General features: G+C 32.7%; 2 protein-coding genes across 3 annotated transcripts in view; one reads left to right on the top strand and one right to left on the bottom strand.

Annotated features, from left to right (window-relative positions):
- Nucleotides 1–10,957, bottom strand: part of MCU (mitochondrial calcium uniporter) — a 507,649-nt gene extending 496,692 nt beyond the window's left edge. Inside the window, exon 1 of one of the 2 annotated variants that reach the window (XM_072545099.1) lies at nucleotides 10,625–10,957. In XM_072545099.1, the coding sequence (XP_072401200.1) occupies nucleotides 10,625–10,729 (105 nt within the window). In that variant the 5' untranslated portion in view covers nucleotides 10,730–10,957. The remainder of the gene's footprint in view (nucleotides 1–10,624) is intronic. The other variant, XM_072545100.1, reaches the window with a different exon arrangement.
- A 793-nt stretch (nucleotides 10,958–11,750) lies between these two features.
- On the top strand, nucleotides 11,751–13,866 carry Nup35 (nucleoporin 35). Its single transcript, XM_072545097.1, has one exon. The coding sequence runs from the start codon at nucleotides 11,886–11,888 to the stop codon at nucleotides 12,762–12,764; it is 879 nt and encodes a 292-aa protein (XP_072401198.1). The 5' UTR covers nucleotides 11,751–11,885; the 3' UTR covers nucleotides 12,765–13,866.
- Nucleotides 13,867–17,555: the final 3,689 nt, after the last annotated feature.

Here is a 17,555-nt window from a genome sequence, read left to right as displayed (position 1 = left end):
AATGAATGATCTCGGAATCCGACAAACACTAATAAAAGCAGTTAAAGCACTATAAAAAGAAAACAAAGTAGCTATTAAATGTGGAAATAAAGCCTACAATCCATTTAAGACGACAAAAGGACTTCTACAAGGCTGTGCTACGTCCCCTACTCTGTTTAAAATATTCTTGGAAAAGACACTCAAACCATGGAGGAGAAAGTGCGAAGGAATGGGCATACCAGTAAGAGACGAATACCTATACACCTTAAGTTTTGCCGACGATCAAGTAGTCATCGCACAAGACGAAGAAGATCTCAGCTTTATGCTCAGAAAACTAGAAGAAGAATATAAAAACAACGGAATGGAAATAAACTTAGAGAAAACCGAATACCTAACAACAGAAAACAAGGATATGAGAAACCTAGAGATAGACGAGGGAAGACAAATAAATGGAACAGATAAATTCAAGTATTTAGGAACCATAATATCGAACCAGGGAACAACAGAAGAAGATATAAACAACAGACTGAGACAAACAAGAAACTGTATAAGACAACTAAACTCAGTGTTGTGGGATAAGAACATTACGATAAAGACAAAAAGAGAATATATAATACCCTGACAAGAAGTACCCTGACATATGGGTCCGAAAACTGGACAATAAACAAGAGAAATAGAGGTAGAATAAGATCAGTAGAAATGGAGTTCCTGAGGAGAAGCTGTAGACTTACAAAAAGAGACAGAATTGAAAACGCAGAGATTAAGCGGAGAATGGGAGTGCAATCAGACATAATCGACTACATAGAGGAGAAGAGACTATCCTGGTACGGCCACGTCAGAAGAGCGGACAGAGGACGCTGGATAAACAAAATCACAGAATGGAGCCCGATTGGAAGAAGAAAGAGAGGAAGACCCCGAAGGTCATTCAGAGATGAAATCGACGAGGCTATGGAGAAAAGAACCCTGCGAGATGGAGACTGGAATGACAAGGAAAATTGGAGAAAACGGTTGAGTGAAGGAAGACAGTGAAAACTGTGGAAATCCTTAGTAGTAGTAGTGTTTTGAACTAGTCTTATAAAGATCATAAAAAACTGTGCTATCAAATATTTCGAAATCGAGTAAAAAAGTTTCTATATCCAAAAAAATAAGATCCATATATATGACAAAACTAAAAATTATGTCTAGCAGATTTGCTCCAATATGCGAAAACTTTTAATTAAATAATGTAATATTAATTTAAATGAGGTTGTTTGTTTACTGACAATAATTGATAACAAACTTTATTTTCTTTGCTTTGCCGATAAACTCGACTTGATAATTAGTTAAAAATAAATACGAAACTGTGACGAATTGAAGCTGTTCTCTAATCGGAATTTGATATCAACCTTCTACTAATTGGTGTTAACAATTAAAAGAAAAATGTAATATAAACGTTTTAATATGAGGCTAATCATTAAGTTTTATTCGTTTTGTTAGATTTTTATGAAGTGTTTTTAAGGTTTTTTGAATTGAACGTAATCTTTTGCATGATTTTATAGTACATTTTTTCTTAAGACAGGCGGAAAATGTAGCTTGTCAAAATGTTCAATGTGTTTTAAATGTATTCATTTTTTTCGAATCCTGAGAAAACTAATAAGTATATTTGAAAAAAAATCAATCATTTTACGAGGATCTGACAACAGCAAGGAACCAAGAAAAATCACACTTCATAATAATCACAGGAGGTTTTAATGCGAAAATTGGAACAAAAGAAGAGGGCGACACACAATATATCTGTCGCTTTAGGCTGGGCAACAGGAACGAAAGGGGTGAGATGTTGTACAACTTCTTAAACAACGAAAATTTATGTTGTCTCAACACTTTGTTTAAAAAATCTAAACGTAAATGGACATGGATCAGCCCAGACAAGAAAACTAAGAACGAAATAGACTACATACTCTCCAATAACAAAAACATATGCACCGACGTGACAGTACTAAACAAATTCTATACCGGGAGTGACCATAGATTGGTTAGAGCGAATATTAAAATACAGATAAGAGTAGAACGAAACAAACTTATTAAACGAGAACGATACCCAACCACCGATGTCCTGTTTCAAAAACAAACGGAATACCAAAAATAGCTAAGCACAAGACTAAAATCAATAGAGACACTGTAACAAATGGATATAAACGGACTAGCCAATAAAATAAAAGTAACTGTAACAACATCGGTTAAGAAAATATGCTCAAACACGAAAACAGCCAAAACATCTAAACTCCAACCTAATACAATTAAACCACTCCAAGAAAGACGAAACAGAACAGATCGAACTTCGGACAGCTTCAAAAGTTTAAACAAAAACGCGAAGAAAGAAATTAGGAACGATCATAGAAATTATACTAACAATCTAATAAAAGATAAAATACAAGATAACCGCAATATGAAAGTACTGAAAGCAAAAAACTCAAGCGGCATAACAAAAATCATAGAAATAAAAAATGAGAAAAACGTCACCGTCCGAGACAGAAAGAAAATAAGCGAGGCCATTGAAAAATTCTACACTAAATTATACTCAGTAAATACACAACCACAACAACGGCGTACTGAACGAACAATAATTAACACCGGCTCAGAAGAAATACCGGACATAACCGACTATGAAATAAGAATTACGGTTGAAATGTTGAAAATTGGTGGCAAAAACATGGAACAGGTATTAAATATTTTATTTAATAAAGTAATTAATGAAGGAAATATTCCTCAAAAATGGTACAACTCCTAAGTCATTCTACTATTCAAGAAAGGAGATAAAGCAAACATCGAGAATTACCGACCAATATCCTTGCTATCACATCTGTATAAATTACTAACTAAAATCATAACCAACCGCCTAACACATAAGCTCGATTTCTTTCAACCTATCGAGCAGGCTGGATTCAGAAAACATTTTAGTACCATAGACCACTTGGACACCGTAAGAACAATGATAGAAAAATGCACCGAGTATAATGTTCCAATTCATATGGCGTTCGTCGATTTCCATAAAGCATTCGATTCCATCGAATTATGGGCAGTGCTTGAATCTCTAGAAAATGCACGTATAGATTCAAGATACACTAACATAATTAAAAACATATATGCAAATGCCACCATGCAGATAAAGGTGAACGAAAGCACAAAAACTAATCCCATAAGACTACAACGGGGAGTAAGACAAGGAGACACCATCTCTCCCAAACTATTTACCCTTGCCCTAGAAGACATTTTTAAGAAAGTATAATGGAACAACAAGGGTATCAACGTCGACGGATCATACTTAAACCACGTGAGATTCGCAGTTGACATAGTTTTAATAGCCGATGATATCCAAGAACTAAACGATATGTAACAACAATTCAATGCAGTTTCAGGAGAGTTAGGCTTAAAACTTAACTACAGTAAAACAAAAATACTGAGCCGAGACCAGACACATATATCAATACAAAATCATACCATAGAAAATGTTGAACATTATGTAGATCTAGGTCATGTCATCAAACTAGGAAAACCAAATCAAGATGCTGAAATTAAAAGAAGAACACAACTGGCATGGGCGCTTTCGGCAAACTAGCGTATATCTTGAAAAACACCTCCATTCCTGTAAACTTAAAGAAAAAGGTGTATAACAAACACATGCATACTACCAGTTTGTACCTACGGCTTGGAGACAGTAGCCCTTACCAAAAAATCTGCTAAAAAATTAGAAACAACGCAAAGAGCAATGGAACGAATCATGCTTGGAATATCACTGAGAGACAAGATTAGAAACACCGAGATAAGACGTAGAATGAAGATTAGGGATATTGTGGAAGAAATTACAAAAATGAAATGGCGCTGGGCAGGTCACGTAGCCCGATATAATGACAACAGGTGGACACGGAGAATTCTAGGATGGAGACCAAGGACGACAACAAGAAGCATGGGAAGACCTCAAAAAAGATGGGTAGATGACATAAGAGCAGTGGCAGGCAAACAGTGGATTAGATTGGCGCAAGATAGAGAAAGATGAAAGCAATTGGGAGAGACCTACATTCAAGAGTGGATGGAAAACGGTTGACAAAGAGAGATATTTGAAAAATTTGAACACATAATGAAACATTACGTTATTACCGAGGGCCGAAAGTCCCAGAAAACTTCTATATTTTTTATTTTAATAATATACAGGGGTAAAAGAAAAGAGAAAATTTAGTGTGACTTTTAATTTCAAATATCTCATTCAAAAGAAACTTTTTAGTTATTCTAAGGGACTTTCGGCCCTCGGTAAAAATGCAATCTTTCATTCTGCGTTTAAATTATTCAAAAATACTTATTAGTTTTCTCAGGATTCGAAAAAATAAATACATTAAAATGCATTAAACATTTTGACATGCTACATTTTGCGCCTATGCCCTTAAGTATTTAAAAAATTTTGTTCCTATTACATGTGCCCCATGTGAAGACCATATAATCAATGTCTACTTCATCATCTGCAAGAATTACCTCGAGCTAAATTTTGCCGCTTAATTTGTCCTCGACTATAATTTATTCCGCCATACCTCTGCATACCTTTAGAAAGCCATAGGATATCATAAGCCTTATTTAAGTCAACCAAAACCAAATGCATCTGGAGATCGTATTCCAATCTTTTCTGTACTACTTGCTTCAAGATAAAAATTCTATCTACAAGATCTTCATTTTGCTCTTCGACTCCTTTAATCTCTTGCTCGATTCTATTCTTAATTATTTTCCCGTAGCCTCTCGATAGTACCTAATAAATGCTTTAGAAGACGACATATGGGTCGACGCATATAAAATAACAATGAAGTCACTAAAGATGATCTCTCTATACAAGTTAGACGACGACCAGCTCCGAGAATCGGTGGAGCTCCTCTTCTCCACCACGGGAGGAACAAACCTTCTTGAAGGTCTCCCCTGTGTTGGCGGAGGAGTTTACAGATAAGGAAATAAAGACCAGTGGTCAAGAAATCAAGGCGGGGAAAGCACCCGGTTCCGATGGACTGCCACCGGAGGCACTGAACATAGCAACAACAGAGAAACCAGGTTTGATCAGAAGAATATATAACGATCTACTGCGGAAGCAAGAGTTTCCCAGTGAACTAAAGGAAGCAAATCTGATTTTGCTCCTAAATCCTGGAAAACCCCCGAGGGCAATATGCCTCTGGACTGCCTTGGCAAATTCTATGAGAATCTTGTCAAGAAGAGGCTGAAAGGCGTGTTGGCAGATAAGAGAGCTCTATCCAGCCAATAATACGGATTCAGAAAAGGTGGATAGGCAGTCAACGCCGCGATCTGGATAAGATACGCGGTGAAAACAAGCAGAAAGATATGGGTGGTTCCTGTTTTATTAGATCATCAACCGATAAAACCCCCTGCATGGAGGGGGGCAAACGGAAAAAATCGATTTACCAAGAATCTGTGCTCCATAGAAAAAAATGTAGCTAAGATAATTTTGAACAAAAACGTTTATTAGCATTTTTGTGTAGAATTAACTGTTCTCTCAAATACAACGATTGATGTACTATATATAGTCTTTTAAAATATTTCCGCTTTAAAAGTTTGAGAACTGCTTTATTGTATGCTTCAATGCGTTCACTTCGTGCGAAGGTTATGATTTTTTCGTTTGCTGCTATGTTCTGCCTATCTCTTACTATATTTTTTATTTTTCCATATTTTTAATACGCTCGAAAACAGAAAGAAATCGGATTATTGGTCAAAATGCAAGCGTATTTTATTGTATTAAGAAAGAAAATGTTAGTGGCTCTTTAATAATATGTAAACAACATTATATTTGATAAACTACCAGCTGGTTCCAATGCATATTAATTGCACAATTTAAAAAGCGATATATTAAAAACGTGCAAGTCTCGTTATACAGGAACTCGAACAAAAATATTGTGGTAGACTATCCTGTTATATTATTTACCAACGTATAGAGAATATGAATATCATTATTTTTAGTGTATGTAAATAATATGCCAATAATAATTATTGGTGACTACTTTATCAGTAAGTAGAATATTTAAATTTAAACACTCTAAAAATGTGCCTATTTCTCAGCTAATTATTTTATATTTTTAGTTAGTCTTATTTATTTAACAATAACGACTAGACTAGAGAATCAAAATTCGGTAGAATCTATTTTGTTTTACCCTAAGTAATTAGTTATTTGTAAAAATATAAAAGAACTTGTACTGTAATTACTGTAATGTGTCAAACAATAATCAAAGTTATGCCTTTAAAATAACATATTATTTGAAAAATAAGGAGTACTATGTGTCATAATAATTTTAATCTCCTTTATACACACTTTAAAAAATTGTTTAGTAATGTATTTCTTAAAACCACACAATCATTGAAAATGATTCATGCTATGTAAAAATTTCTTTCTATTAACGACAAAGTAGATCAAATTCAAACTTGTCATCATATTACACTTCTGTTTATCGTTAAAAATTATCGTCGTGGTTGTATTGGTGTTATTTAATAATTTAGCAAAATACATAATCAGCAAAAATCTTATTTAAAACATGCGAATGGTTTTTGCAATCACAATTAATGCAGTGTTTATGCTTGTTTAGTATTGGCTGTTAAATAATTTGTTTTCGATTGTTTCGTCTGTTAAACAACCCTCGTTCTTTTTAGGGTGTAGTAGTTATATATAAGTACCTATTTTTTTATTGCAGTGGGTGAAGAGGTACTTTAAAATAAAATGAGTAATTTGGAAGAAAATAAAATACAATCGAAGTGTTATCTCCAGAAGAACAGCGTTTAGTTCTGAAAGTCGAAAGTTATTTCAATTTGGAAAAAAATAATATGGGTCCATTGACATCTGTTATGGCAGTTCAGAAACGCACATGCGATGCTTGCGGTATCTCAGAGAGGACATTCCGAAGAATTAATAACATGAGTGAGGATGAAATAAATAAATTAAGCAAGAGAAATCGTCAACATCCAAAAACTTTAAATTTGCTCCAGTCAATTAAACTTGCAATTAAAAATATTATATATAATATGTATAAAGCCAAAGAACATGTAACAGTTAGTGCTGTGTTGCAAAAAATAAAAGACAAGGAACTGTGTGATATTAGTTTAACAAGTTTGTGGAGAGTGCTGAAACATTTAGGTTTTCGATATAAAAAGACAAATAATAGACAAGTATTGTGTGAACTCTCTAATGTTGTTTCAAAACGGTGGCATTTTTTAAGAAAATACATAAACAATAAAACGTCTGATAGTCCGAGGCAAGTTGTATTTTTAGATGAAACTTGAATTTTCGCTATATGTCAAAATCATCCTGGCAAGATGGCACCACGAAATGTTATTCTTCTACTAGTTCCGGTAATGGTAAACGCTACATTATACTTCATGCTGGAAATGATGAGGGTTTTATTCCTGACGCTAGTTTAATTTTTTCGTCCACAAAGAATACAGGTGATTACCATGGAAATATGGATGCAAATATTTTTGAAGAATGGTTTGAAGAACATTTGTTAAAAAAATTGGAGCGACCATCCATAATAATGTTTGATAAAGCATCCTACTACTCAAGAGTAGAAGAGAGATTTCCTTCAAGCAGCTGGACAAAAGAAGAAATAAAGTTGTGGTTGACAGAAAAGAAAATTTATCACAGTGACATATTTTTAAAAGTCGATTTACTTCAAAGGTGTGTAGAGCACAAAATTCAAAAAAAAGTTGTTACTGACCAAATGGCTCTTAAATATGGCCATGAAGTTCTTCCACTTCCGCCCTACCATTGCCACTAGAATTCAATTGAGTTAGTTTGGGGTATAGCCAAAAATTTTTATGATAAACATGCATCCAAAACAACAGATGACGCTAGCGTTCTTAGTTTATGGAAAGAATCGCTAGAACAAATAAAGACAGAACAATGTCAAAATTGTATTAGACATACGGAAGACATAATCGTTCAGCCTTTTCAAACCGAGCGAGTTATAGATGAGGTCCGGCCTCTAAATATTCGGATAGACAATTCAGATAGTGACGACTCTGATAGTGAAATATCAGACAGTGAATAGGATAAATCGTTTGCTAAAAAGAAATAACAAAAAATTGTTTCGGGAATTCAATTCGGACTTTGCGGTGTGTTTAATTAAACGATACAATACCTTCGGTCTAATTACTGAACTGCATGCTCTCAATAGCTTTGGTATTAATTACCGTACTGCACGTATTTAAACCTTTTGTTTTGCTGAAAACTCGGAAGTGATTTAGTGCCAATTTGTTTCAAATTTATATTTAATACAGTGTTTGCAGAAAGTAAAGTCTTGGATGTATTTTATTCAAATTTGGACATACCAGCAACTTGGCAAGTATTTTCCAATTTTACTGCATGCAAAACCATTCGTATAATTTTCACTCTACGCAAAATAGAGACTTAAAGAGACCTTGATGAACATTTGATGTCGAAAAATAATTTCGAGTATTCGAAATATTCCGTTCCACTTCTTTTAACACACCCTATATATACATATATTCATTTTATTTGCCTTTGATACAGTAAAATCCAATATTATTACTGAACATATAATACAGGAAATTAAATATTTTTACTTTTCAAGCGATCGGAATTAAATATTAACGCCCCACTGTTTGAGGCCCACTGATCATATCTTAATTGCATATCGGCCGTCATAGGACAAAAGGACTACATATAGATAAACTCTAACACAAAAGAGAGCTCAGACTCCTTCAACAATCAACCTTTCCCTCAATTATATACGATATCTCGTTTCAGTTCTAAGCTCTTTAACATGGTCATGGACAAGTTAATCGAAAGCGTAAATGTAGCATGTAAAAAAATCGTAGAAAGATAATTGTTGAATGTGGTAAAACATGAAAATATTTTATCTAGGACATGCGTTGAGAAGACCCGGATACTCCATAATAAAACTAATATTACAAGGAAAAAACGAAGGAAAAACTAGGACCAAGTATAAAAACAATATTTCTGGCTAAGAAGAAATATAAGGAACTGATATGGAATATCAAACATCAATACTATACTTAGACAGACTGAAAATGGTATTCTGGTCGTCTTACAACTATAGAAAAGAATTCATATTCTGGAAAAACTATAAGTAGGTATTATGTATTCGTTGTAGATAAATTATATAATCAGAAAATTAGAAACGAATTTTTTAACTGTATGAACAGATTCAATCATTGATAAAGATAAGAAAAATGCCTCAAAATACTCAAGAAGAAATTATCAAATTTTGGACCATATCAATAATAATTTATATATTACCCAATGGTTTAGAGTTTAGCGCGATTTCAAAATCACGATTATTTAATCTTTTAGTGTCAATACAATATTTTTCATACGTAAAACCTTTTCCTGGCAAACTTTTGTCTTCTTTCTTAAATACATTGAAACATGTTTTAGACATTTTAAACAAGTTTTAAAAACAGAATATTTTAATTTCACAAGTTTATTTTATCTCCACAGTTTCTTGCTAACAGAAGTTACGCGGAAAGATAATTCTTTTTTATAAAGATAGTAAAAATATATCTGAGAAATTCTCAGTACAAAAACCAAAGAATAAAATTGAATGTTATGAAGTAGACTAGAAGATATATCTTCCTTCGACATATAAAATTGTAATTTAATAAACCCAATGTTATATGTAGTGATTTATATATTTATTCTTCTTGGGCTATTACTGCTTATCAAATTTGATTGCTTTTTCACGTTATGTTCCTGCTTAAATAGGATAATCGCGATCATGACAGATGATAATGAATATTATGTCCTTTGAAAGGTGACAATAAAACAAAGTCAAAAATAGTTTTATTATATTTAAAACTTTATAATAAAAATAGTGGCAAGGTACTAATATGAAATGCAGATTAGGAGAAACAATTACATCTTTAATAAATTTCCGAAATGAAAAAATATAAATAAAACGGTGCAGATGAGCATTGTTAGCTGAATACATGAATTGTAATAAATTTCAAAATTCTTACAGGATGATAGACGGTTTAGGAATTATTAAACAAATTAACTTTTTAGTAATAAAAAGTAAAAAGTTTGTACATAAGAAACTCTTCAAAATAATCTGGCATAATACGATAATACAGTTCAAAAATGATACCTGGATTACATTCATATATTAAATTTAGAATCATATATTCCCACGCAACGTAATAAATCGTTAAAAAGCTCGGGCTGTTTATATCCAACTCACAACTTAGCCAGAAAAAAATAAAATTGCTAGCCGAAAGTAAAATGAAAACACACTCAATAAATTAATCACAATATCGTTAGCATAATCATTATTTCGTAAGGAAATGAAAAGTAAAAGGTATCATTCGTGTTCGGGTCTAGGTCATTTGAAATTTAAATTTTTAACACCGCAACATCACAACATAACCTCACAATGAAAGACGTAATTCAAAAATATCGCAGTCCTCCAGCCATGAATATTTATTATTCACAAAACCGTAGCCGTAAGTTACTTCACCTACACTGTCACTGGTTTAAAAAAACAGGTGTCTATCCCATAGGACCCGATAATGTGGTCACGATATTCGGCTATACATTCGCATAGACAGCGGTAAATTTTATATAATTAACGCAATTTGATAAAGGTGTACTTACTTTATTTATTGAAACAGTTTTTACTAAAGAACAATATTTGGAAACCACGAAAATATCGTTATTTAAGAGAAGACGAGCGCGACATAGCACCCTCGGTAGCGCCATTTTGTGAGGAACTGACAATTTTGTACTGCATTTGGACGGACTGAAATTTCCTATTCCTACTGTGACACTACTGCGCAAATCGATTTATTTAAAAATTTGGATGTGCATGGAATACTGTACTTAAAAGTTAAAGCTTAGATTTTCCATATTTATCAATAATAATCATTTCATTTAAAAATCTATTTGAATAATATAAATTAAGGATCCGCCGCACTTGCAATATAAGTTGCCTGTGTTTGACGGAACTGAGACAATATTTAACTTACAGGGTGATCAACAAAATTTTGAAAATGGAATTTTTTAGCTGTTTCTCATGAAAGTTAAAAAAGTATTAAAATGACATTTAACTATTATATCATTGATTAATTACTGAATCATAAGTAGGTAAAATATTAATTTTGTACTAGTGTATATTAATAAAAACTATAACATTATAAATATTTTAAACTAGGGTATGTAGTAAAAAACCGATTTATAATTAAAAATTGTATAACATTATAAAGTTTAATATTATTTTTCTTTTGTTAAGTTATTCTTTTGTATGTTGAATGCTCTTGTTTTTACAAAAAGGGGATATAAGTAATATATTCCTAGTTTTATTTCATTAATTTTAATTACCTTGTTGTGTTTCCAAGATAGCAAATTAAGAAAATTGGTTTTATTTTAAAAATTATATTTAAATAACAGTTATACAATATTTGTTTTACAGTACATATAAGTGTTGTGCAGGCTATTATTATGTTAAATATTAAAAGCGAAATACCAGTGAAAAGTTTCAGAACAAATATGGAAGTGTTAGTAGCATAACTTCTGGCGCAGTTTTCAACGTTTAATAAACTGGAATACATTCTTACTATAAGTCACCCGATATGGATATAATACAAACAATTCATTAATATAAATATATTCGATATTGTTTTATTGTTATATAGTTGATAAATTTTTTCTTGTCCAAGTTTAAGATAACCTTGTTACTCCCTCTACTTGGATAGATGACTTTGTCGTTTGACACTTGACACTTCAAACTTCAATGTCTCTTTGACATAATCATAGCCGTTATTGTTTTAGAAAATATTTGAAAACGTGATTAAACTTTAATCATTAAAGGTGATAATCAGTATTTAACTGCCTATAAATTACTTACACTGGTTATTAAATGGAGCCCATGACGTTAGGAAGTGCCCCTTCGAGTCCTGCATCCCCTGCTGCCAACCGCAATTTTCTACCTGGGTTTCTAATAGGAGGTGATAATCAAATCCAATCAGGTAATCCTAGTATTTCACCTGGAAGGAATAAAACCCCTGGCACTGGTGGTAAAACACCTGCAAACGAACCAAATGGCTTCCGGCAAAAGTTGTTTAATCATCAGCTTAACGAAAGTTCAGGTCCCATGTCTCCATACTCAGCGGCACCTGAAAAAGGGGGACCTCCCAAGTTGGGACTGTTTGATAGTTTAGAACAAAAGAAAAAAGGCAGTCCGATCCTAAGTAGTACAGTAGGTCCAGTTAATGACTCCATTACTTTTAATGATAGTATATCAGGGATACACGAAGACCATCCCAGCTTTAGAATGGCCAGCTACAATGAGTCCATGTCACGAACACCAAATAGAAGTTCCTTTAATGCAGGAGATCGTATAGACACACACTGGGTAACTGTTTTCGGTTTCCCTCCAAGTGCTCTAAATTTAATATTAGCTCAATTATCCAATTGTGGTCCTATAGCAGAGAAAAAGGTACCACCTCAAGGCAATTGGGTTCATGTCAAGTTTAATCATATAACTGAAGTATCTAGAGCACTGTCTCTAAATTGTAAACTGATTAATAACAGCATCATGATCGGAGTGACTCCATATCACCATAAAGAAAATAAAGAGAATGACAGTTCCATGTATGCATCTCCTATGAGAGTTAGATCATTGAGACATTCATTTATTTCACCTAGCTCCCAAAATTCTGTTATTTCACCTCAGGCTTTACCTCAGAAGTCTACAGGAATTGTTACAAAAGCTATGGAATATGTGTTTGGGTGGTAAATGTATGTTTGATAGAATTAGAGACTTAAGACAATGTTTGAAGTATTAGTTTATGTTATTCATGTTTTTCAAACTGTTTTTAGAATGTAACAATTGATGAAGTAAATTTTGTGATATTTGTCAAACTCTGATCAATCCTAGATTCAATCTCTTTAAATTACCCTTTTTGGGAATCTCATAACCTATAAGTTAACCTGAAATAATGTAGAACTGGTACAATATTTTTTATATAAATTTTGGGTGTTTTAGATAAGTTATCAAGTATATATCTTTATCTATAAACTTGGACAAGTAACTTTTGTTATTATGTCTGGTGCTTAAATTGTATTAATATTGAATAAAGACCCATTAGACAACTTTGAAAATTACAAGTATTTTAATAATACCTAAATAGAAATAACAATTACAATGTCAACTAAAACTAAACTAACTAAAATATCATAAAAAAATTATTATTTTTCCATTAACTTCCATTGCATCTAGAAAATCAGCGTTTGAAAATTATTATTTAGTCTTAATATCAGTCACGCTCTTAACTCTTTAGAATTTCGGAAGATGTGAACTCTACATACAAACTTATCATTATTTCAAGGTATAACATGTATACCATAGTTTGAATAGAATAATACATCCAAAAGAAACTTCTGTACATTAAAGAAAGTTATAAATGGTGTCTCATAAGAGGGAAAGGCATAAATAAATATCAAGATAAAATTTCTACATTGTTATTTCTAGAATGTATAATAAATGATAAGAGTTTGCAACTTACATTAAAATTTGCATTTGTCTAGGCATTTGGAGGTTGAGGGAGGAACACAATATTTTGTTATAATGTTTTTTGAGTGCCAATTATTTGTCAAAATGTTGATATTACCATATAAGTCACATTTGATGGATTAACAACATTGTTAATTAATTAGCAGTGAAAAACATAAGAAAATTGAATGCATTGCTTAAATTTTTTAATAATAGGCAAGGATAAGTTTTGTTGAAAAATTCTTGTTTCTGATATTGTTACATTTTTTTTTACTTTTTAAATGTTTTTTTGCAGTTTTATTATCCCATTTTCAACTATGTATTTGTAATAAATTGATATATTTTTTATATGCTTTTTATTCCAGTCCTTATATATTTCTGCTCATCTGTGAAACACTGGCAAACAACTAATGAAGGAAAATTAGATCAGATACTTTTATTTATTTACAGACAAGCCTAGTATACAAAAAATAAGCAGTTTAGAGCAGTGCTAACACAATAGACACAAAAAAAAGAAAGAAATTGAAGACTACAGGGGAAAAATGCTGTAAGTCAATTTTTTAAATTCTTGGAAAACGCGATTTTTAGATTCAAAACTTCATAATTCATAAATAAACATGCTAAAACACTGTTGTATTGAGTATTTGACAACTCATATATACAGAGTATGATATTATAAAACTGAAATTGTCCTGTACAGTAGGTAACAAGAGAAATTAAAAAAAAAAAAAGGCAGAAACGCTGTAATTGACAAAATATAATATTAATTCAAAGAAAGTAAAAAAAACGGAACTAGACTTGTTTAACTTAACTAAAGCTAAATTATCTGTTAAATTAATCAATAACATTGTAAAATTCTTAAGATAAAAAATAAGTCATGTTTTTTTTAGCTGATCAAAATACAGTCTTCTTTTTCTGAACAAAATTTTTTTAAAACTTGGAGATCTTTGTATTTTGCCATTGGAATGGGCAGCGACTCAGTATAGGATCGAGAAGGAACAACGAATTCTTTTCCAGTATATGGTGGTTCCCTACAAGTCACTTTTTTGTTAATGACAACAGAAACCATTGTTCCATTGTAGATGTCTCTGAAATAAATTAGTCTGTGATGTTTTTTTGAAATGCTTAATTCTCTTATTGGTCTAGTTTTAACAGGTGCTTTTGTAGCATACATAGGCGCAAGAAAAGTGTCTCAGCTACGACCCAAATAGTTATCAACCACTTCTACTTTATAAGGTGCTGGTTTTTGACGAGCCAATCTTCTGCTTCCCAATCTTCTGGGGTTTCTGCTGCACTTTTTTGGTTAACGATAACAAAATCTTTATCTGTCTCCATGTGGGAGTGACCTCTTATAGGAAAGGTCACTAAAATAGAGTCAAATCTGTTTATTTTATGGACTAAATAATGTAGAAACCGGAATACTGTCCAATTTTTAGTTTCGAATTAAATTAACTCATTCAATTGCTATTTAAATCTACGAAAAGATGAAAAATATATCTAAATTTGGTAGTGTGTTTGCTAGCCTTAACATTCTCAGTAGGAAAGTATTATAGACATAATTATATCTGTGAAAATACTCATGAAATGTTTGTAATTGTTGAGTTATATGAGATGGTACAGACAGATTAATTTTAGAGAGCAGGGCATGACCATTACTTCTACTGTTTATGATGTTAAATAGTAATGTAAGATCTTTTCCTTTCCTAAGAGTTGTAAGTGACGTGATATTTAGTTGTGATTCCATATCTGAATAGTTGCAATAAGCATGTAATTTATGAGCAACATAATATCTCATAAAGTTATTTTGAATCCTATCCAGTTTTATTTTTTGTGTTGAATAAGGGGGCTCCACGCTGAGGAGCAAAAATCTAGATCGGACCTAACAAGAGAGTAGAGAACTTTAATTGATGTGATGACTGTTAAATATGAGTTGTTCTCTTAAGGAAGCCAAGCATATTCACTATTTTTTGAGTTACTGTAACAATCTGGTTATTGAAGCTTAGTGAGGAATTGAGGACAACACCCAAGTCCTTAATTTCTTCAGTTATTTCCAAAAGTTGAGCATTGTTAGTGTAATCATATTAAACTAAATGCTGATTATGACAGAAGTGTATAATGTGGCACTTTTTGACATTTAGGCCCATTCCATTAGAGAAACACCAATTTCAAAACTTATTGAGATTTGACTGTAATTTATTTGCATCTTTGTAGTTTTCAACAATTCTAAAGCACTTCAGGTCATCTGCAAATAGTAGAACTTTGCTGTTGGAGAAGCAAACAGTAATGGCATTAAGATAGAGATTGAAGAATAGTGGACCCAGATGGGAACAACTGAGGTAACTAAAAAAGTTTGAGAGTAGTTACTGTTTACTCATACTTTTAAGTTCTGTTCATTAAATAACTACCTAACCAGCTCAGCATTATGCCATTTATACCATATAAACTAAGCTCATAAAGCAGAAGGTGATGATTAACTTTGTTAAAAGCCTTTGAAAAGATGAAAAGTCAATATACACAGAGTCAACTAGTTTCTTCTTTTTAAGGTGCCCTCTCCATTACTGAAGGTTGGCTATAACTACAACAAATTGCTCTCTACCACCTTCCAATGCTTCCGTCAAATAATCAATACAATACCTACATATAGGTTAACAACCCAAGTTGGCATCCGTCTTTCGAAGGAAGTTCGATCGAGTTGCAGAACTTCAATGCCAAGTGCCAGCTCCCGGGAAAGCCTTGAAACTCCAAGATGCATCACGTTACCTTTTTTCCTGTTAACAAAAGACACTGTCCGTGACCAACCTACCTACCGAGATGTATGGGAAGCCTTACTTCAATTGAGAGAGCACGTACTAGAGTCCTACGTGTAAAAGTTAGCCATGCCAAAGTTAGAGTGCCGCCAATTAGATTGGAGGGTTATCCGAAGTATGGTGGAGGAGATCTTTAAAGACACCGAAGTCCAGGTGTTAGTCTGTTGCAATCCGCTTAGATACTGGTGCGGAGAGAAAACCGTCCCTTGTCATTTTTATACAACTCGAAGTTGTAAAAGAGGGTCCAGTTGCCGATACTAGCATACCGTTCCAGTTCCAGTCCCGACAAGGTTCCAGGAGGAACCATCTTTTAAGAGGGGGCAATGTTACAATAAATTATGATTCATATTTAACTGTAAACATCTTTTTCTAACAAGTATTTTTTAGCAGGTAATACCCAAACGGGTCCCCTCTTATACCTGCGATTGGAAGTCTCCAGAAAAAGGGTCGAATAAATTCGTTGGCAACCGAAGATCAAAGAAGCTTCGAGATAAACAAAATGGGGTATAAGACCGGTCTTCTTCCATGGTGTTTGAGACAATTCAAGGGTCAACACAGGTCAACATCTGTGGGCTTCGAATGGATTCCCGAACAACGGCTGTTTGATATAGCGAAAATTTCGTTGTGTGAGGCAGTCTGATCAGTAATATAATCGGGTCGAGTTTCTAATTGTAACGCGGAAATAAATATTGTAAATAAATAATATAAATTAAAGTAGTTGTGATAAATGTAAGAATATTGTATATATAAATTAAATAAAGACTTTAATAAACTAAGTGTTAGAACATTTTATAATAAATAAAGTTAATAAATTAGACTAATAAACTCAGTTCAATATCAACCTGTCAAAACCCACTCAGGAAACTCAAAGTCCCCGAGGGCTAATAAGTAGATGTCGTTTGTATTGACGACTTTAAAAAAACTACTTAGTAGGCACATTAGAGATAGAGTCTGAAGCCTTATACATCTTACTTCAGCTTGAAGTCGTATACATCAGGGACAGTATACAAATCAAACCGGCATCTTATCTTGTAAAGAGGAGGAAGCATGGTATGGAAAACCAAGAGGTGATGCTAATATAGAGGAAGCATTTAATAACACTTACTACAAAGTCTTCTATTACTTCGAAATAGTTTTTGTATTGTATTTTCGTATCATCTTTTTTAAGATTTAATCCACAAGGAAAATAATTCCTGCAGCTGGCTGTATACCACGTATCACAAAAAAG

Source organism: Diabrotica undecimpunctata, chromosome 9, assembly GCF_040954645.1.
Source record: "Diabrotica undecimpunctata isolate CICGRU chromosome 9, icDiaUnde3, whole genome shotgun sequence".
Lineage (NCBI taxonomy): Eukaryota > Metazoa > Arthropoda > Insecta > Coleoptera > Chrysomelidae > Diabrotica > Diabrotica undecimpunctata.
The sequence above is the reverse complement of the archived record's forward strand: the minus strand, read 5'-3'. Positions and strand labels throughout refer to the sequence as shown.

What these genes read in the sequence shown, in the direction of transcription:
- Nup35 (XM_072545097.1), top strand. Translation starts at nt 11,886, where the DNA reads ATGGAGCCCATGACGTTAGGAAGTGCCCCTTCGAGTCCTGCATCCCCT.